Consider the following 21683-nt stretch of genomic DNA (forward strand, 5'->3'; position numbering starts at 1 on the left):
AAGTGGAAACATAGGAGAGAGAGAAAGAAAGAAAGAAAGAAAGCTGTATTAACGTCTAGTAGAGGCCGAACTCGACCTATGAGACAAATCAATGTACAACTGTCAATGTCTTATGATTGTCCAGAAAAAAAAGGACAAAATGAACATGAAATAAACTATGAAAGTACTGAGCTAGTGGGGGGGTGTGATGGATAGAGCACTACTGCTAGAGGCTCAGTATGCAACCTATATGCGCAGGGTATACAAGAATGCAATGCAGATCTGTCTAGCTCCAACCAGTGCCATAATGGGGGTGTAATATGTGATACATAACCGAAGAGAGAGAGGGAGGGAGGAAGGGAGGGAATGAAATGAAATGAAATGATATATTAACGTCCTCAAAAGGCCAAAATGACCTATGAGACCAAAAAGGTTACAATAATTGGTGATACAATGTCTGTGTAAGAAAAGCTAAAACAACTAAACAACTAACTGAAACTGAAACAACAACTATGAGGAAAAGTGAGGTACTAGGAGCTCCTAATGGATAACATCTGGAAAGGAAAACTCCAGCAACAAAGGTAAGCATCATATACATCACTATCCAAAGATGTCTCTCATCGGTCGATGGCGGATATCCTCAATGTCCTCCATGGTGAGTACTCTGACTGGACGTCTCCCATGCCGTGCTAGTATGGTCTTGATCCTCTGTTGTAGTCTCCGCCGGTGTCGGGATGGGCCTCTCATCTTGGGGCGTAGAGAGAGAGAGAGAGAGAGAGATATTAATGTCTACGAGAGGCCAAAGTCGGCCTATGAGACAAAAAATAATACAACTGTGTTCTTCCGGTCATCGGAAGAAAAGAAAGAAAAGAAAAAGTGTGCATGTGTTTGGATACAACTGTGAATCATCATGGATCAGTGGAGCCCATATACAAACAATATAAGGGGGGGTGGGGATGTGGATGGAGTGCTAAGGCAAGATGCATCTCTATATGCTGAAGGGGTAGTACAAGCATGCTATGTAGATCTATGACTCCATCCAGTGCCATAAGAGGGATATAAGATATCATACATCGCCGATGCTGAGGCTGTGAATGGTGTGAACATGTACCCTGAGAGAGAGAGAGAGAGAGAGAGAGAGAGAGAGAGAGAGAGAGAGAGAGAGAGAGAGAGGGAGGGAGGGAGGGATGAAATGATATGATATGACGTCAAGAGAGAGAGAGAGAGAGAGAGAGAGAGAGAGAGAGAGAGAGAGAGAGAGAGAGAGATGAAATGAAATGAACTGAAATGTCATATTAACGTCTTCAAAAGGCCATAATGACCTATGAGACCAAAAAGTTACATCATGGTGGATCTGATACAATGTCTGGATAAAAAACCAGAAAATGAAAAATAAAGATGATACTACTGGCACCTAGAAAATGAAACTGGAACTGGAAGGTAAACAGAAACCCTTATAGGGTGTGAATATAATGAGGGGGGGGGGGTACGCTATGGAGGTGAGTGGAGTACAGTGAGGGGATACAATATCATGTGGGACGGGGGGGTACACTATGGAGGTGCCTCCATCTCATAATATGTGCCGCATCGGACGCTGGTGGATCTCCTCAATATCCTTTGTGGTCAGCACCCTGACTGGGTGTCCCGCATGTCTCGCAAGAATAATCCGAATCTGCCGCTGCAACCTCCGTCTATGCCGGGATGCCCTCCTTTGTAGTCGTGGGCGTCTGGACCACCCAAGCTCAATCGCACGATCAATCAATGTACCACTGGTGTGGGCGGTATCCATGTCCTGCTGCTGCTGTGGTCCATGTGGCGCAGTGATGGCTGGACTAAAGAAGTCTGTAATGTGCCTTTGAGTCTGGCTCTCTGAGTGCATAAGCAGGCTATCTCTATATCTCCGCAGCTCAAGCAAGAACAATCCCAAACACCTCTGGTCCTGGTACCCCATGACTCTGGAAAGTGGTCCAAAACCCTCTCTGAATAAACAGTGGAAACGACCACGTATCTCATAGTATGCAGTACAATGGCATATATAATGCAGCTCTGTCTCTGGCTCCCCATGGCATACTCGGCATATCCTGGCCTCAGCTGGTATACGTCTATATCGGCCAATCTCAATCTCAAGTTGGTGTGAGGATGTGCGAATCTGACCAATAGCACATCGTACTGCATGAGACAAGTGTACATCCATGTAACTGGGTCTGATCACAAAACCATCTGCTGTGAGCTGAAGAAAATGCTCTCTGTAGAAAGCCATCTTCGTGCCCAGCTCCTCAGTCGGCTGTATCCATGTCCTCCTAATGTCCAGCTGAACTAAATCCTGACGGATGAGTCTGGTAATCTCTGTCCGTGTGAGAGTGAGAGAGGGTGCCTCCAGAGAATACTGGAAGGGAGGCAATCTGTCCATGCTAAAACCATGTGCCTGGAACCAAGATGTCATCTGTCCATACCAACAAGCCGTGTCTCCCTGTAAAGCTAACTGTTGGGAGGACTCCAGGGCGAGGTGTGCATATCTGTCTCGGGGGAGATCCCACAAGCCATGTATGTAGGAGACTGATCTCGTAAGAGCCTCAATCACCAGAGGGGCAGCCGCCAGCTCTGCTCGAATAATCCCATGAGGTACCACGGCCTTGGCTCTAATAATCCTAGCAATCATAGATACAAAAGGCCTCTCCATACCTCTCCACCCGCCTGCGCTGTGATGGCCCACTGAAGGTCCCCATATCTGCACTCCATAAAGCATAGTTGATGTCATTAGAGTGTCAAAAAGCCAAAGTTTCGTTCGAGGTTCCTGAAACTGAACCTACGAACACATCCTCTCCAAACCACCCAGGGCTGCATGTGCTCTAGTCAATCTAGTCTCACTCTCCTCATCAAAAACACTGGCCCACTGAATACCACCCCAAGATATGTATATGCATCTGTATACTCCACAATCTCCTGCCCATATGTAAATGTGGGAGCTGATCGCCTAACCCACTGTGGCGTGGTGTTAAACACCATAACCTTGGTTTTGCCAAGGTTGACAGACAATCCACTATCATGTGTAAACTCATGTAAAGCATCCAGATGACGCTGCATACCCTCAGGGGAGTCAGAGATCAACACAATATCATCAGCATATAACAATAGTGGGATCCATGTACCTGCTAGCTGGGCTCCTCTGTCCCCCAATCTCTCAATGTAGTCAGAAGCCTCATCCACATACATACCAAACAATGAAGGAGATAACAGGCAACCTTGCTTCACTCCTATAGTGGAGTGAACCAAAGTAGAGACCCCCTCTGGGGTGCGTACCTGTCCTGCAAAAACTGATCTATATAAAGCCATAATCCCCCATATGAGCTCTGTGGGTACCCCCATCTCCTGTAATCGCCTCATCAATCTGGCTCTGGGCACTGTATCAAATGCTTTGCGGAAGTCCACAAAGCTACAATAAATCCGTCGCCCATGCGACCTGCCCTCCTCAATAATGGCCCGTAGAGTCAAGATGTGGTCAAGAGTAGAGAAACCTCTCCTGAACCTTGCATGTCCCTCTGCTCGAATGCCCTCTCTCTCTGCCCATCTACTCAACTGCTGCTCAAGAATGGATGCATACAATCGTGCTAGTGTGTGACCAATCATAATAGTGCGATAATTCCCTGGCTCCATAGGGTCCCCTGACTTGAAGATAGGCACGATGGTGGACATACTCCAAGTCTCGGGTAAGCCTTCGCACATAGCACGATTGAACATCATTGCTAGAAGCTCTGCTAGCATCTCTCTCGCATGAATAAAGTGCTCAGCGACCAATCCATCATGATCATATGCTCTCCCAGTCTTCATCCTATCAATGGCCTTCCTTACCATCTCTACGGTAAAGAAAGTACATGTCTGTGGGCATGGTGCTGGCGGGTCAGGAAAAGGTGTCTGTCCAGGAACTGTATATAGAGATGCTGCATAACTACCCCAGACCTCTATAGAAGTGATGGCCAAAGCAAGGGAGGACTCATGAAACAAACACCAAGCCTCCCTCGAATCTTGGCTCAAGAACAGCTGGTATAATTCCTGCTCTAGTTGAGCAAGGAAGGCCCGCTTCTTCCTTCGCACAAGGCGCCGGAAGGCAACACGTGTATGTCGGTGAGTAGTGACTCCCAAAGCAACCTCCCGCTGCAGTCGGGCTCTTGTCTCTCTGCACTCCTCATCATACCAGCTGTTCTGGGGCATACACCCAGAACGCTGTCTCTGTCCAGGCTGAGTATGTGGATATGCCTCTCTCGCTGCATCCTGTAAAGTCTCTGTCAGTATATGGGTCAGCTCCTCCAAAGGTCTCCCTGGCTCCTTTGTGTACAGACGTCTATAAATCCCATCTCTGTAGATAGCATCAGTCTCTGAAGTAAAAGTATATCAAGTGTGATCTGCCCCTCGTGTCCTCTAAGCTGTGGTAAAGTGAAAAGAGACGGTCAATGTCAACAATGCATGATCCACTACTACCCCAATGGGCCGAGATCCAACTGTGAAGTCCTCAATGCATGAAACAAAGCTCGGCATAGCCATAACATAATCCACTGTGCTAGCACCATGTCTATGTGGAAAGCAAGTAAATCCAGCTGCTGACGGAAACCTCTGCAAGCCATTAAGTATGGCCAACCCATGTGCAGTCCCCATATCTACCAAATATCTCCCATACTCTGTGCGCTCCACATCCTGTGAGCGTTTGTCTAATCCCATATCCAGAGTGTCCAACTCTCTCAGCATCTCCTCTGAGGTATCATAAAAGGCTGTCTGGCGGTTGCCCGTCCGGGCATTAAAGTCCCCTAAGAGGATGATGTCTCCATCCCTAGAGAACTCCCATATGTCATCATCTAGCACAGAGAAAGGAGACTGCCCTCTAGGTGCTGCATATGTCGATGTACTAGGAGCAAAATAGCATATGGCAATATAGAGGAATCTGCCTGTGTCGGCCCTCAGTCTCACCCACATATATCTGGCCTGATCATCTCTTCGAACGATGTGTAGAAGCGGTTGCAGCTCCTCCCTGAAAAGAATTGCCACCCCCCCTATCCTCTACTACTGTGTACCGATCTCGTCCCTACTCTGCAAGCTGTCTCCCATCTGTATCCTGTCACCTGTGGCATCATCTGGCCAGGGGCCTGGTGAGTCTTCGAGTAGAAGACTATATCTCTATCTCTAAAGCTGTCCTCAAAGGCACCTACATCAAGTCTGAGGGATCCATTGCAGTTCCAGGCTGCCAGCTTTAATTTGGTCCCATAGGTCTCGCACCGTCATGTAGAGCGTCGCTCCACGATGACCACCCTCCCTTCTGCTATCTTTCCCTTTTCTCTTGCCGCCCTAATCTCTGGCATGACTTCCTTCATATGTGCAAGCTGTGAAAGAGTAAGATCGTCACCAAGAAAAATGCCTGTATTCTTTAAAGTGGGTCGCCTCTTCAAGAACTCCTTCTTCGCCTCAATAGAGGGGAAGCGAAGTATGAGAGCTCTTTCCTTTGATGTTTCCCCGTTGCCTCCGCTTTTTTTGCCCACTCTCCAGGCTTTTGCGTGTGCCGGACTGTCAATCCCCATCAACACCATAAGCTCTTTCACCTCCTCTTCAACTTTATCCCCGTCTTTAAGGCCGGTAATCCTCACATGCAAAGCACGTGTACGTTTTCGTTGTTCCTCTTCCAAAGTCATGTTAATGATTGTAGGTGTAGGGGTTGTTATCTCCTTACCTTTACCCTTCTTGGCGACCTCTATCCACTTCTCCGCTTCATCCATCTTCTTTTGAGTCTTGGTGATGACTTCCACCCATGAGGAAGTCTTTGCTTCGTGTTGCTTCTCTTCTTCCTTCATTGCCCGTACTTGTTCCTTGATAACCTTGAGCTCTTCTATCATGGATGGCTGAATTTCACCTTCTTCAAGTCCACCATTTGCCTTAGCCTCTGCAAGCTCCCTCTGAAGAGCTGAAATTACGCCTTTGAGCGTGTTGACTTCCCCGTGACTTCTGCTATGAGGTCCTCCTTCTCCTCTTTCCACCGCTTACCCTCATTGAATACCATTTGGAGAAAGTTGGCTTTCTCCTTCCACCATCCCTCCATCTCCGCCTTCCATTCCTTCATCTCCTTTTCCACATTTGTTATCCTCTTTTTTGTGACCATAAAGGTCGCCTTCGTCGGGTTGCGCAAGGGGGAAGCCATGGAAGAAGCGAGAGAGAGAGAGTTATGTTACTGCCTTGGAGGCCTGAACAAGGGTGGGTGGGTGGGTGGGTGGGTGGGTGCGTGGGTGGGGAAAGAGCAGCAAGGACCCGTGCGGAGAGAGAGGCGGGCCAGCATATTGCTAGCAGTATTGTGCGGTGAACAGAGAGGGCGGCTACGAGAGAGAAAGCAGTGAACAACGAATAGGGTAGCAGGCGGGAGGGAGGGCAGCAGGTTCGAAGAGAGAGAAAGTTGGGAGGGAGGCGACAGGTTCGAAGAGAGAGAGGGAGGCGACAGGTCAGCAGGCGGGAGGGAGGGCGGCGGGAGGGAGTGAGGCGACAGGTTCGAAGAGAGAGAGAGAGGCGGGAGAGAGGGGGCGGCGAGCAGGGCGAACAACAGGCGGGAGGGAGGGCGGCGGAATCGAACAGGGAGGGAGGGCGGCGGGAGGGAGTGAGGCGACAGGTTCGAAGAGAGAGAGAGAGAGAGAGAGAGAGAGAGAGAGAGAGAGAGATGACGTCCTCAACAATTGGTGGATCTGATACAATGTGTGTGTAAGAAAAGCTAAAACAACTAAACAACTAACTGAAATTAAAACAACTAAACAACTAACTGAAATTGAAACAACAACTATGAGGAAAAGTAAGGTATTAGGAGCTCCTAATGGATAACATCTGGGAAGGAAAACTCTAGCAACAAAGGTAAGCATCATATACATCACTATCCAAAGATGTCTCTCATCGGTCGATGGTGGCGGATATCCTCAATGTCCTCCATGGTGAGTACTCTGACTGGATGTCTCCCATGCCGTGCTAGTATGGTCTTGATCCTCTGTTGTAGTCTTCGCCGGTGTCGGGATGGGCCTCTCATCTTGCCCTAGCTCTATAGCCCGATCAATGAGTGTACCTCTGGTGCGGCTATACTCTGGGGCTAGCTGCAATGCCTGCTGGCCTGACTGCTCAATCTCTGGTCGAAAGAAGTCTGTAATCTGCCTCTGTAGGTGTCTCTCCCTCTCTGATCCCCTCCCTCTCAAGAGACCCTCTCTATGTCTACGCAGCTCTAGCAAGTATAATCCGAGGCATCTCTGATCCTGGTACTCATGACTCTGGAAAGTGGTTCGAAACCCTCTCTGAACAGGCAGTGAAAACGGTCTCGTATCTCATAATATACTGGCCTCTTCACGATGTCGGCCCAAGAATCGGAGTTGGAGCCCCTTGTCGAATGCGAAGGCTTGCCGGCTACGGAAGATATCGATGCCGATCTTTTTGACGATTATGTGTCAAAATCTGATTTCCAAGAGTTCAAAGTAGCTCTCGAAGCTTCTTTTTCGGAACGTCACGCACATATCGCCGCCCAGATGCAAGCCTTGCAAAACTCCATCTCTCTCTTGACCACTACCCTCTCTACTCGGGTGTGGATACCTTGGCCTCTGCTTTAGGCCCCAACATTACTTCGGAACAGTTCGGGGGCGAGCAAAAGCAGCGTACCAAGGAGATCGTGGACACTTGGCTACATAAGTGGCAAGTCCATTTTCAGTTTCATCCATATGATGATGGAAAAAAGATCCAGTTAGTAGCAGGTTTCCTCTCAGGCAAAGCTTTGCTTTGGTGGAAGGAACTCAACCCTAAGCCAACGACTTGGGCACAATTTGAAGACGTCTTCAAGAAGAAATTCCTCAAGAAAGAGGATGATTATGATGTTGTTGACCGGTTTACAGCTTTGACCATGACCTTGCAGCACCTCACTTATAAGGTCTACCTCGAGAAGTTTAGGGACTTGCAGATGAAAGCTACAAAGATGGATCCCACTACTCTTTTGGGGTTCTTCGTAGCCGGTTTACCAGACTCATACCGTTTACAGGTTCAGGTTAAAAATAACAAATGCAAAACTTTGGACGAAGCCATTAATTCAGCTCGTATCTATGATGATACAATGGTCTCTTCCAAGTCTAAACCCGTTACCGAGCAGGAGAACAAGCATAAAAGAAAGTTCTCCGCACCTATGGCTAACGCGACTGAAGGAAAGTCTTCGCACCAACCTTCGAAGAATTCCAGTTCGACACCAGCCAAGAAGAAACGACTCCTTAAGGCTTTGAAGCTTAAGAAGGAGGGACGACGTTTCATTTGCGAAGAAAAAGGACACATGCGTAACGAGTGCCCGAAACAAAAGGGTGCAAAGACCAACGCAAGACCCAAGCCAAAGGCAGCTAACCAGTTGTCTTTGACAGGTATGTCAGTTACTGTACTTTCTCGCCCTAGTTCATGTTCTGATTATTTGTTCAACTCTAAAGTTTTTGACTTACATGATCTTCTGCGAGTTTATGGAGAAGTGAATAGCCATAGAATCCACATTCTTCTAGACCTTCGCAGCTCACACAATTTTGTTAACTACAAACTTGTGCAGAAATTGAGTCTTGATACGACACCCAACGATCATACCTATGAGGTACGCCTACTTGTGGGAAGACAAGTATGGGATCGAAAGGTGGAGATGCTACCAATCCGGATTCAGGACTACAAAGATACTCTGGAATGCTATGTTATGCACCTAGAAAATGTAGACTTGTATTAGGGATTGAGTGGTTTAAGACTCTTCAAGTCCAGATAGATTGGTCTAGTCATATTTTCTCTTTTCAGCATAGGAACACCCAGTATAGTATCTTAGGTGATTGTATACATCCCTCTCAGGGACCTCTTGTAAATACAGTTGATTTTGGAAATATAATGATTCTTCTTTGTATACCGCTTTCCATTGTGTATTGATTTCACTTTCTTCATTTCTCATACTTGGATGTCAATAAATTAAGTGTGTTTGAAAGCAAAGAATTACAGAAGATACTTGATTCGTTTCGAGATGTATTTCCTAAGGAACTGCCATCGGGTTTACCACTTGAAAGGGTAGTAGATCATCGTATTGACTTGATCCCTGGTGTCCATCCTGTCAGTATTCCACCTTAAAGGATGAGCCAAGCTGAGGAAGATGAGTTGGCTAAACAACTCGAAGATTATTTGAGGATGGGCTAGATCCATCCAAGTAAATCACCTTGGGGTGCATTTGTGTTGCTTAGGAGAAAGAAGGACAACACCTGGAGAATGTGTATAAATTACAAGAGATTGAACAAGCTGACAATTAAGAACCGTTATCCTCTCCCTAGATCAGATGACCTGATTGACCGGTTAGCAGGAGCGAAATATTAGACGAAGATAGATTTACGTACTGGCTATCACCAGATACGCATTCATGAAAGGCATGTCGAAAGAACCGCCTTTCGGACTAGGTATGGCCATTACGAGTTTCTCGTATTACCTTTTGGGTTAACCAATGCTCCAGTCACTTTCCAGCAAATGAACGATCTTTTTTGTGAACATTTGGGAAAATTTGTGGTGGTATTCCTGGATGATATTTTGATATATAGTCGTACTCTTGAGGATCATGTTAGACACGTCATGATTGTCTTATCTATTTCAAGATAGAATCGACTATATGCTAAATTAAGTAAATGTGAGTTTTTTTATGACAGACATCATTTACTTGGGACACAAGATCACTAGAGATGGATTGAGCATTGACTATGACCGAGTTCAGAAGGTTCTAAACTGGCCTATACTGCGAATAGTGAAACAACTTCGTTCTTTTCTCGGTTTTGTTGTTTTTCTTCGGAAATCTCTGCGGGAGTACTCTCAGCTCACACTACCGATGACCGACTTGTTGAAAGGTCGTGGACGTAAGTCAAATCAGCCTATCACTTGGAATAACGATTTGGATATGGCCTTCAGACTTTTGAAAGATAAAGTCAAGGAAGCACCTATCTTAGCATTACCTGATGCCAGTGACTATGTTCTTGAAACTGATGCCAGTGACTATGCTATCGGGGCTGCTTTATTTCAAGATGGTAGACCGGTTGCTTTTGAAAGTAAAAAGCTAGACGACACTCAATCTCGTTGGCCAACCCTTAAGAAGGAGCTTTATGCTATGATTCATGCTCTCAAGGTTTGGAGACATTATTTATATGGCTCCAAGTTTGTGGTATTGACTGATCATCAGTCAATCAAGTATGTGTGTGATGTGGATGATTTGAGAGGAAGGAAAGCTCGTTGGGCAAAGTTAATGCAAGATTTTGATTTTGATATCCGTTATCGGAAAGGGTCCATGAATAGTATTGCAGATGCGCTTAGTCAGATTAGAGAGGTGAATACTTTGTCGTTCACCGAGATTTCTACTGACTTATTTCAGTCATTGCGAGGGCTTTGCAGGACTGATAGTTATTTTGGTCCATTTTGGCAGAAGATCCAGGACGGGAGTTTGCAAATCCCAAGTAATAAATGGTAAAGTATTTCCATGGATTTTATTACCGGATTGCCAAGAACACATCAAGGTCACGATTCTATTTGGGTTGTGGTAGATCGCTTGACAAAAATGGCTAGATTTTTACCGACCCGGAAGACTCGAAGATTATTTGAGGATGGGCTAGATCCATCCAAGTAAATCACCTTGGGGTGCATCTGTGTTGCTTAGGAGAAAGAAGGACAACACCTGGAGAATGTGTATAAATTACAAGAGATTGAACAAGCTGACAATTAAGAACCGTTATCCTCTCCCTAGATCAGATGACCTGATTGACCGGTTAGCAGGAGCGAAATATTAGACGAAGATAGATTTACGTACTGGCTATCACCAGATACGCATTCATGAAAGGCATGTCGAAAGAACCGCCTTTCGGACTAGGTATGACCATTACGAGTTTCTCGTATTACCTTTTGGGTTAACCAATGCTCCAGTCACTTTCCAACAAATGATGAACGATCTTTTTTGTGAACATTTGGGAAAATTTGTGGTGGTATTCCTGGATGATATTTTGATATATGGTCGTACTCTTGAGGATCATGTTAGACACCTCACGATTGTCTTATCTATTTCAAGATAGAATCGACTATATGCTAAATTAAGTAAATGTGAGTTTTTTTATGACAGACATCATTTACTTGGGACACAAGATCACTAGAGATGGATTGAGCATTGACTATGACCGAGTTCAGAAGGTTCTAAACTGGCCTATACCGCGAATAGTGAAACAACTTCGTTCTTTTCTCGGTTTTGTTGTTTTTCTTCGGAAATCTGTGCGGGAGTACTCTCAGCTCACACTACCGATGACCGACTTGTTGAAAGGTCGTGGACGTAAGTCAAATTAGCCTATCACTTGGAATAACGATTTGGATATGGCCTTCAGACTTTTGAAAGATAAAGTCAAGGAAGCACCTATCTTAGCATTACCCGATCCTAGTCGGCCTTATGTTCTTGAAACTGATGCCAGTGACTATGCCATCGGGATTGCTCTATTTCAAGATGGTAGACCGGTTGCTTTTGAAAGTAAAAAGCTAGACGACACTCAATCTCGTTGGCCAACCCTTGAGAAGGAGCTTTATGCTATGATTCATGCTCTCAAGGTTTGGAGACATTATTTATATGGCTCCAAGTTTGTGGTATTGACTGATTATTAGTCAATCAAGTATGTGTGTGATGCGGATGATTTGAGAGGAAGGAAAGCTCGTTGGGCTGAGTTAATGCAAGATTTTGATTTTGAGATTCGTTATCGAAAAGGGTCCATGAACAGTGTTGCAGATGCGCTTAGTCGAATTAGAGAGGTGAAAACTTTGTCGTTCATCGAGATTTCTACTGACTTATTTCAGTCATTGAGAGGGCTTTGCAAGACTGATAGTTATTTTGGTCCATTTTGGTAGAAGATCCAGGACGGGAGCTCATTGATTGACCAAGACTCCATGACTGAACAGCCTACCATTCAGGCTGCAGGAGGCCATTGGATGATTTGGAATGGTTTACTATTCCGTAAAGACAAAATTTGTGTACCATAGATATCGGACATTAGGTCCAAGATTCTTAAGGAGTGTCACAACGCCCCTTCTGCCGGACACCCTGGGGTACACAGGACGCTATCGTTAGTGAAATACACTTTTTATTGGCCAAAGATGAAAGGGTATGTAGAAGATTATGTTCTGAAGTGTCAAATTTGTCAGGCAAATAAAGCTGCGCGCTTTAGACAGCTGGGTTGTTGCATCCTTTGCAAATCCCAGGTAATAAATGGGAAAGTACCGGATCAAGGCCACGATTCTATTTGGGTGTGGTAGATCGCTTGACAAAAATGACTAGATTTTTACCGACCCGAAAGACTATTACAGCTACGCAATTAGCACGCCAGTTTATCGAGCAATTGTTTAGACTGTACGGGTTACCGCAGGACATAGTCAGTGATAGGGACTCTTTACGAGTGATTTTTGAAAACTTGTTTTTGAGAAGTTCGAAACAACTTTGAATTTAAGTTCCTCAGATCATCCTCAATCTGATTGCTAATCAAATTTTGGAGGATATGCTTCGGGCATATGTATCCAAAAGACAGAGTTCATGGGAGGATTATCTTCCTATGTTAGAATTTGCTTATAACAGTACTAAGCATACGAGTACAAGATTTAGTCCTTTCATGCTTATGTATGGTTTTCAACCTAGATCACCTGTTACAGTAGGATTCTCAGGACTTCAGCATGATGCAGCACGTAATTTTTTACAAGATATGCAAGAAATGTTACAAGTTGCGAAGGAATCTATTAGAAGTGCTTAAGACCGAGACAGATTTTATTCTAATAGACATCATTCACCCAGGGAGTTCTCTGAAGGAACAATGGTGTATTTGCGAGTTCCGAAAGATTCCGAGACTTTACGGATAAGTCGATCTCCAAAATTATCCCCTAGATACTGTGGACCATTTAGTATTACACGAAGGATTGGTTCAGTTGCATATGAATTGGATTTGCCTTCTCATGTGAAAGTTCATCCTGTATTTCATGTCAGTAGACTTAAGGAAGTACTGGGTGAAACAGACCAGTTAGTTACTTCTCAAGAAATCATAGATGTCGAGGACATGACATTTGTTCCGCACGAACCTGAAAAGATTCTTGGATTTCGTGAAAGAAGTTTGCGCAATACGCTTATCACGGAATACAAGATCAAGTGGAAGGATCGTGTTGAGGAGGACGCTACATGGGAGACATTGACTACTCTTCAGAGAGATTACCGTGGCTTTTTAGTGAGCTCAGGAGTAAGCTCTTAGAGCAAGGGGAGTATGTCATGTGCACAGTGTGTATCTACCGTGTGCTACACGCACGCAAGACTAGCTTCGAGGTTTGGGGAAGCTTGGAGCTAGGCAGGCTGATTGGCGAGCTGAGTTAGGGATAGACTAATGGGCGGGCACCCAAGCATGGACGGGCGGGTGCCCAAGTGTGGACGCTCGATGACCGGCCAAGAGCCTATAAAAGGGTGGCCAAGGTTAGTCATTAGACATATAGAGTCTCGCGAGATTTGTGAGAGCTCTATGGTCTGGAGCCTGGATCTAGTGCAGACGTGCACCTGCTTTATGTACCCGAGGCCGACAGCAATCTTGAGGCCCGCGAGGGTAGCTTCGCGGCGGTATGGGACGTCGTGAGGTAGAGATTGGTCGGTAGGTCAACCTAGTTAGCTCAGCTCGTGGCTCGGTGGGGACAGCCAAGTCTGTGGGCTTGCCCACGGCTGTCGTGGTTGGGAGGTGAGTCAGGCCTGCACCCCCTTCTTGTTTGTTTGGTTTGTTTGCAGGTTTCGAGTCTCGAACCGGGAGCGTTCTACGAGGAGATCCGGTGGGGTTTTGACACTTCCTCCATTTTAGTACTCCCTGGATGCACCCTCCCTCTCTCTCACACGGGCAGAGATTACCAGACTTATCAGGCAGGACTTGACTTAGCTGGACACTAGGAGGACATGGATACAGCTGACACACGAGCTTGGTACGAAGATGGCTTTCTATAGAGATCATCTTCTCCAGCTCACGGAGGATGGGTTTGTGATTAGACCCAGCTACATGGATACTCATCTTTCTCATGGGGTACGGTGTGCTATTGGTCAGATGCGCACATCCTCACAGTGCAAAAAAATGAAAAATCCCCAAATGGATTTTTCTGTACCTTTCCTGATGTGATTTTTTGTCTGTTGATTCGTGGAGACTCCCCCTTGTGTGCTGATATGTTTGTATGCACCTTTATGCTCTTTCTTCCTTCGATATGCTGGGTCGACAGCTTTAGCAGGTGCATGAGATGGGAAAGGCGGCTACCTTAGCAGCAACATCATCAGAATGTTGGGATTGCTCAGTATCAGCAGCACACTGTATGCAGCGGATGGCAGCGAAAGCAGCTGATGGCGACCTATTTCACAACAGAGAGTTTGCTCAGCTACACAGCAAGTGTGAGGAGACGACTGGCTTCAGCAGCAGTCATTGATGGCAGGCTGTAGTGCACAACAGTTGGGCTGCACAGCAGGATCTACGGCGACCAGCAGACACAGTGTGGGCAGGAGGCATGGGGAGGTGGCTCCGATATCAAATGTTGGTGTTAGAGTTGAGCTGTGGTGGCTTGAAGGTGAAGTTAGACATAGCTATGGTATTGAAGCAAAGAGAGAAGAGGAGAGAGAATGAGAAAGTACAGGAGCACAACTGCAGAGAGATTCACATGATTAATTTTCAGTGAAGTACACATACCTCTTATAAGTACAAAGGTTCTCCTCCTGACATCACTGCTTATGTGACATCACACACAAATATCTAGATATTATTGATACTCCTCTAAGAGGTGGTTCACACACACATACTTCCTCGCTCGTAAGATTGGGTTCATACACAGGTAAGACTTTGATTCCCAACACGAGATCCACAACGTCCTGCCATGTTTTGGAATCCATATAGGCTTTTCCCATATGATCTATACACATGCCCAGATCTAACATGCTCTGCATGTACCAAGAAGTTAGGGGTTTGTGATAGAAGATGGGCGGAGATCCCCCTCCCCCTCCCCCTTCCCGAAGGCACTTTATTACCAAAAGGAGCAATTAACTTGTACAAGATTAGCAATGAGGTGATAGCTCAAGTGGTAGAGTTGTTTGACTAGCACCGGGGCGTCCTAGGTTCAAAATTCCACATGGTGCTTCCTCGGCGGCATTGCCTATGGGTGGGTAAAAAAGCACCTACGGGCAGGGGTGCCTACGGATGGTGAAAAATGGTGACGATGGGAGGATCTTGGGCCCAAGGATCAAACATCACTCAAGCAACAATGTGCATCAACATTTTGCAAGTCAGTGAAGTTATCATAGTCAAAGTAAATAACTCCTTATGGTGATTGTTTTGAGTCCACTGTTGCTTGTTTTCAATGAGTATAGCTCAATGTGCATGACTGAGAACCAAAAGAAAGGGACGAAAGCAAGTGAGTATAAAAATTGAGAAAAAGAAAAGAAGTAACTTTTTTCAGGAGAAGGCTCATATGACTGAATTGATCAAATGGTTTTTTGGCACATACGGCATGGGAAAACTTGTACAAGAAACTATTGCATATGCGGTATAGCATATCAGACATATGATAATATGAGGGTGTGGGCAATTACGTGACCACTCATACTTTAGAATTTTAATTTTGGGGCATCCATTCAAGCTTGAAGTTGATGTCAAACTTTCATGTTTGTGACAGTGCTTGCAGCCCTTTGAAATGCACATACTCATTTCTTTTGACCCTATGCATTTGCCATCTGAATTTTGTGTTGTACTGCACAAGCAATCTAATTCTGTTCACGTTATAAGAGTCATAACAAGGTAAGAATGCAACATAGCTTTTTGGATGTCAAGTTGGTTTAAATTCACATTATTTTTTTATAAAATAAATTCTGCTTATGGTCTCTATTTCACATTCCTTTATACCGTCTATTTTTGTGTGTGCTCAGAAGCCATTGACTGCAGCTGGGAAGATAAGTGTTCGAGGTGGAGGCTCCTCTCCAGCAACTTCAAGCAAAATGCTTCTGAAACGGGGAGCTGATAGATCAAGGGCAAATTCCATGGTAGCATTTGTTCCCTTTCTCTTGCTTTTCAAAGGTTATTGTGCAATCCTGCCTATGAATAAAAAGGTTTATGTTGTGTTGTTGGCAGTATCCCCCTGGTCCTAGACCAAAAGAGAAGACGACCTATGTTCCGCGACGTGAAGAGAACCAGCGACGGGATGCGTTGGTAGACAAAAAAAAGCGAGTAGTGCTTGAAATAAAAGACAAGAAAGTTCCACAAGATGCTTCCTTCACCAATGCGAGTTCGAACAGTCAAATCATAGATTCAAGTGAGCATTATGGGCTTTTGTGTGGCACAAACATTGTAATAGATGCAACTGTTTATCAGTTTTCATGGAATTAAGCAAATGGTCATGCTATTTAGAAGATCAAGAAGTGGCCCATCACATGGAATGATGTGAATGGTTATGCTTACATTGTTGCTATGAAACGTGTTTCATTGTTTTTTGGAATGTACACAACGTTTTGAACGTTTCATACCAGTTTTTTCCCAACCTTTTTTTTAATGTCTTTTGGGACCTCATCTAATAGTGACTCATGTCATAGAAAAAAAAGAGATTGTGCATCTCGGTTTGTGTAGTACCGCCAGCTACAGTCCCCTGGTCATGCTGATTCATGTATGGAAACTCCCACAAAGCTCTCCTTGGGTGTCGTGCACCTTCTTGCCAAGGTTTTGGCTGATCTGACCTATTTATTAATGGAAAAAACAGACTTGGGCTTATTTTACCCAGCTACCCCATTTGTCGTCCTTTCTTCAACATGGCTTGCTCTAGGGATGCCATGTGATGCCACTCCTGAGACAAAATATGGGGGTTTGGGCTATGGAAATTGTAAACGAGCGGGGGAATTTATGTTGGTCATGACCACTCCCGGCTAGTTCAGGTGTGACCACAGCTTACTCACGGGCACTTTTTCCCTGTGACTGGACACAGTTTTTTTCCCGTGTGAACACACTTATGTGTGTTGGGCACCTTGCCCTAGGCTACTTTATGTACTCACATTGTACTTTCATTATTATCATTGAGTACATCTTTTCCAGCACTCTTGAGCTTCACTCGTTTTTTCTCTCTCTTGCAGCTGTGTGTGTGTGTCTGTGTGTAGGCTTCTCCCCCTGTACCTAACATTGGTATCAGAGCTTGACTAGGGTTAGCATTAGGGTTTTCCCCCCTGCTACCTGTCAAAGCTTCAGCTTATTGTCCACACACGCCCCTCCTTGAAGCGCTTGTACCTGCTGCTAGGCGACTGTACCTGCTGCTAGGCGACTGTACCAGCGCCGTTGACTGTACCAGCTGCGCGGTACAAGCGCCACCGCCGCCCGACTGTACCAGCTGCGCTGTACTGCGCCGCCCTACCCTCGCCTATTGTACCTGCTGCCCGACTGCAGCCGCCCCATTGTACCTGTGCCGGCTGTCTGTACGTGTTGTTCGTTGCCCCAGATTTGCGCAACCTACACTTCGCCGTCCCATATCTGCGCCGCCCTGCACTTTGCCGCCCCAGATCTGCGCCGCCGCTGACTGTACCTGTTGCCCGTACTGTTGCCTCATGCCCGTACTGCCGCCCACTACAACCTCAGTAATTTTCTTATTGATTTTTTCTGCAATTTTTAAAAAAAATTCAGAAATTGCTAGAAAATTAGCAAATTAACTGCATTATTTTTGGAGCTTTTCACCATTGAGCCTACAATTGCAACATTGGCACACATTGGCATTGATTTCAGCAGATTTGGTGCATAATTGCACTAGAAATTTGGGGATTTTGCAAAAATTAACTCGATTTTGCAAAAATGGGCACTATTTGCAGGCAATTGGGTATTGCAGGCACATTTGGCTGGCATTGGAGCATTTCCCCCAAATTTTTTGGGAGTTACAGCATTATTGCAGCATTACTACTTGTTTGAACACACTTGTGACCACCATGTCTGGGAATACTGGTGATTTATTTGGTATGCTTTCCGTTGAGGATAAGTTAGATGGCACCAACTATCCTATGTGAGCTTACATGATGAAACATGGACTTGTTGCAAAAAATTTGTGGGTTTATGTATCAGGGGTTGATGTCAGGCCCATTGCTCCTACACGAGCAGCAAGTACTTCAGGAACCATGGATGCAGGTGATGATGTATCTTCAGGTGGTGCTACATCTTCTGCACCTTTGCCACCCACTCCAGAACAACTCAGATGGGATGCCAAGGATGCTCAGGCACATGCTTTGATTGCCCTTTCATGCAGAAGGCGGGTTATACCGCACATTCGTTCATGCACCTCTTCTAAGGGTGCATGGGATGTACTTGCTTCTTTGTATCAGGTTCGCAATGAGGCCCGTGTTGCCTATCTTCGCAAGAAAATTGAGTTTGAGCATATGGATGAGGGTGACTCAATGGACAAGTTCCTTACCCGCATCAAGGATTTGCGAGAGCAACTTATCAATATTGATAAGGTCATTCCATATGGTTCACTTGTATCTACAGTGCTTCAGGGTTTGTCAGAATCCTATTATGAGTTGGTGACTCTCTTACTGCAGGAGGAGCTGTGTCGTTCTAATAGGACCACTATGCTTTCTGCTCATCAAGCATTTGGTGCCTTTGATCGAAACAAAGGTAAATCTGGGGCTTCATCTAGTGGTAAACCTAAGCACAAACCACATGCCCATTCAGATTCTACCTCGTCTAAAGAGGGTGACAACAAGAAAAAGAAGAGATGCAACTATTGTAGAAAACCTGGCCATCTTATTGAGGAATGTAGGAAGCGCATTGAGAGTGAAAAGAAAAAGAAACAGCAAGGTTTGGCTGCTACTGTGGACACTAAAGAAGAGGCAAACTTTGCTCATGAGGGATATGCATTAGTGGTTACATGAAGTTTGCCTGCTTCTTGTATGTCTATCTCAGCTGGAGAGACAGTGGTGCTTCTAAGAACATCACTTCTTGAAGAGATCTCTTAGCCAATTTGTAGGATTCACCTCCAGGGGGCATAGTTATGTGTGCCAATGATGCCTCTTACTCTATTAAAGGCATTGGCAATGTGGAGCTAACAGCATGTGATGGGGATAGCTTTACTCTTTGTGACACTTTATATGTAGCAGGCATTAAGAAGAATCTCATTTCTGTTCAGCCCTTGCATTATCTGGGTTTAAGGTTCAGTTTTTTGATCATTGTTGCTCAGTGTATGACAGCAGAGATTCAACTTCTCTTATGCTTTCTGGGACATTATGCAGTGGCTTGTATAAGCTTGATATGTATGACAGGAGTACTTATTCTCATGATGCTATGATTGCCTCCACATCCCGTGTGATGAGTGACACTAAGTTATGGCATGCTCGGTTTGGTCACTTGAACTTTCCATCTCTTGTACGCTTGCAGAAGCAAGGTATGGTGCATGAGCTTCCTCCTATGCAGGTTCCCTTCAAGCATGTATGTGAGGGATGCATCCTTGGAAAGATGCACAGGAATTCCTTTCCTAAAGATGGGGCTATGAGGGCTGTCCGACCATTACAGCTTGTTCATAGTGATCTTTGTGGCCCCATGAGGGCTCCATCTTTTGGAGGACACTTGTACTTCATCACGTTCAATGATGACTACACTCGGTTTTGTTGGGTGTATGGTTTAAAAATGAAGTCAAGTGCCTTTGCAACTTTCAGAGACTTCCATCCCATGGCTGAAAATGCTTGTGGACACAAGCTTGTCACATTGCGTACAAATCAAGGAGGGTAATATTTGTCAAATGAGTTCATAGCTTACATGCAGTTACATGGTATTTCTCATCAGTGTACTACCCCCTATACTCCTCAGCAAAATGGAGTTGCAGAGAGACGTAATCGTACACTCATGGATGGCACGTTGCATGCTCAAAAGCAAGGATCTGCCCAGTAAGTTTTGGCTTGAGGCGGTTATGTGTGCCAATTATGTGCTTAACCGTTGCCCCATTAAAGCCTTGAAATCTAAGATTGCCTATGAAGCATGGAATGGCAGGATTCCAGTGGTGACTCATATGAGAGTCTTTGGGTGTTTGGCATATATGCATGTGCCCACACAACAAAGACACAAGCTTGATGCAAAGGCAATCAAATGCATTTTCATTTGTTATAGTAGTGAGAGTAAAGGATACAGACTCTGTGTGCCTAATACAGGCAAGATCATTGTGTCAAGAGATGTTATCTTTGACGAATATGCATCTCAACCACTTGTCTCATGTACCAAACAGCCGTCTATTGGGCCGGAAGATCTTCACAGTATGTGGATACAGCTCTTGTTGCCACCGCTTGTAATGAGAAACCCATTTCTCATGTTTATGCATTGGAGAATAACCATTGGGTGGCAGCCATGCGTTCGGAGTTAGACTCCATTGACAAAAACGGTACTTGGGAGTTATGTGACTTGCCCCCGGGCAAGCGTGCTATTGGCACAAAATGGGTTTTCAAACTTAAGTTTAAGCCTGATGGTTCAGTTGATCGCCATAAGGCTTGCTTGGTCCCCAAAGGGTATGCCCAACGTGAGGGCATTGACTATGAGGAGACCTTTGCTCCCACTTCACGTATGACTACCATACGTACTGTTATAGCATTGGCTGCCCACAAGCAGTGGCATGTACATCAGTTGGACGTTAAAACTGCTTTTTGAATGGTGATTTGCAGGAGGAAGTTTATGTGTCTCAGCCTCCTGGCTTTGTTCAAAAAGGTGCAGAAAATGAAGTATGCCGTTTACATAAAGCACTGTATGGTGTTAAACAGGCCCCTCGTGCTTGGTACCACAAAATTCTTACATACTTGACTGCCAAAGGGTTTCAGAATAGTTCAGCTGAGAGTACACTTTATGTACGCCACATTGGGAATAATGTTCTCGTCCTTATTCTTTATGTGGATGACATGCTCGTCACTGGCCCTGAAGAGGGTGATATTTCAGCTTTTAAAGCTGATTTGCAGCATGCATTTGATGTCACAGACATGGGGTATTTACATTACTATTTGGGCATACAGTTTATACCTTTTGAGGGTGGTATCCAGAGTCACATGGGGACGGGGGACGGGGACGGGGTCGGGAACGGCAAAAAAAAACCTCTTTTTTAAAAGCAATTTAGGAGTTGTATGCATGACATACATATAGAGACACACTTTGAACAAAATTTTACACCGAATAGACAAAAAAACAAGAGTCATTTTGAGCAAAATGCGCTAATAAAACATCGATGGCACACTGATTATGTGATTGATAGTCTGATAGATACAAAGAGATAAGTACATGCCTCATGGGCAGTGAGGGTTACAAAAAAGAGTGGGTACAAAATAGAGATACTAGATAGATCATAGATGATAGATCACAATAGATCATGGCCATTGGCAGTGGGCACAAAAAAGGTGAGATGGCTCAAGGCTCAAGAGTCAAGCCTCAAGCTCCTGAAGTGCTAGCCTCGTGGGAGGCTTGGAAGTCGAAGTCGTCGATGCCATTTGAAGCCTCCTCCTCCCCCTCAGGCTGTAGCTCCTCCTCTACCTCCTCAAGATGCTCCTGAGCTGCAGGATCCTGCTGTGTCATCTCCCATTCGGTGAAGGGATCCGCCTTCCCTGTTGCTGTCGCACATAGCATGCGCAAGTTAGCTCTCACAAAAACCAAATCACTTGCCCTTTGCAC

General features: G+C 45.3%; 1 protein-coding gene across 4 annotated transcripts in view; it reads left to right on the forward strand.

Moving 5' to 3' along the window:
• Positions 1–21683, forward strand: part of LOC147618398 (regulator of nonsense transcripts UPF3-like) — an 87977-nt gene that overhangs the window by 43680 nt on the left and 22614 nt on the right. For all 4 annotated transcript variants that reach the window (XM_086774828.1, XM_086774825.1, XM_086774827.1 and 1 more), the window contains exons 6-7: positions 15953–16066; positions 16155–16335. In XM_086774828.1, coding sequence (XP_086630954.1) covers positions 15953–16066; positions 16155–16335 — 295 coding nt within the window. The remainder of the gene's footprint in view (positions 1–15952; positions 16067–16154; positions 16336–21683) is intronic.

The sequence above is a fragment of the Cibotium barometz genome, chromosome 35 (genome assembly GCF_041138505.1).
Source record: "Cibotium barometz isolate CiBa-2024 chromosome 35, ASM4113850v1, whole genome shotgun sequence".
In the NCBI taxonomy this organism is placed as follows: Eukaryota; Viridiplantae; Streptophyta; class Polypodiopsida; order Cyatheales; family Cibotiaceae; genus Cibotium; species Cibotium barometz.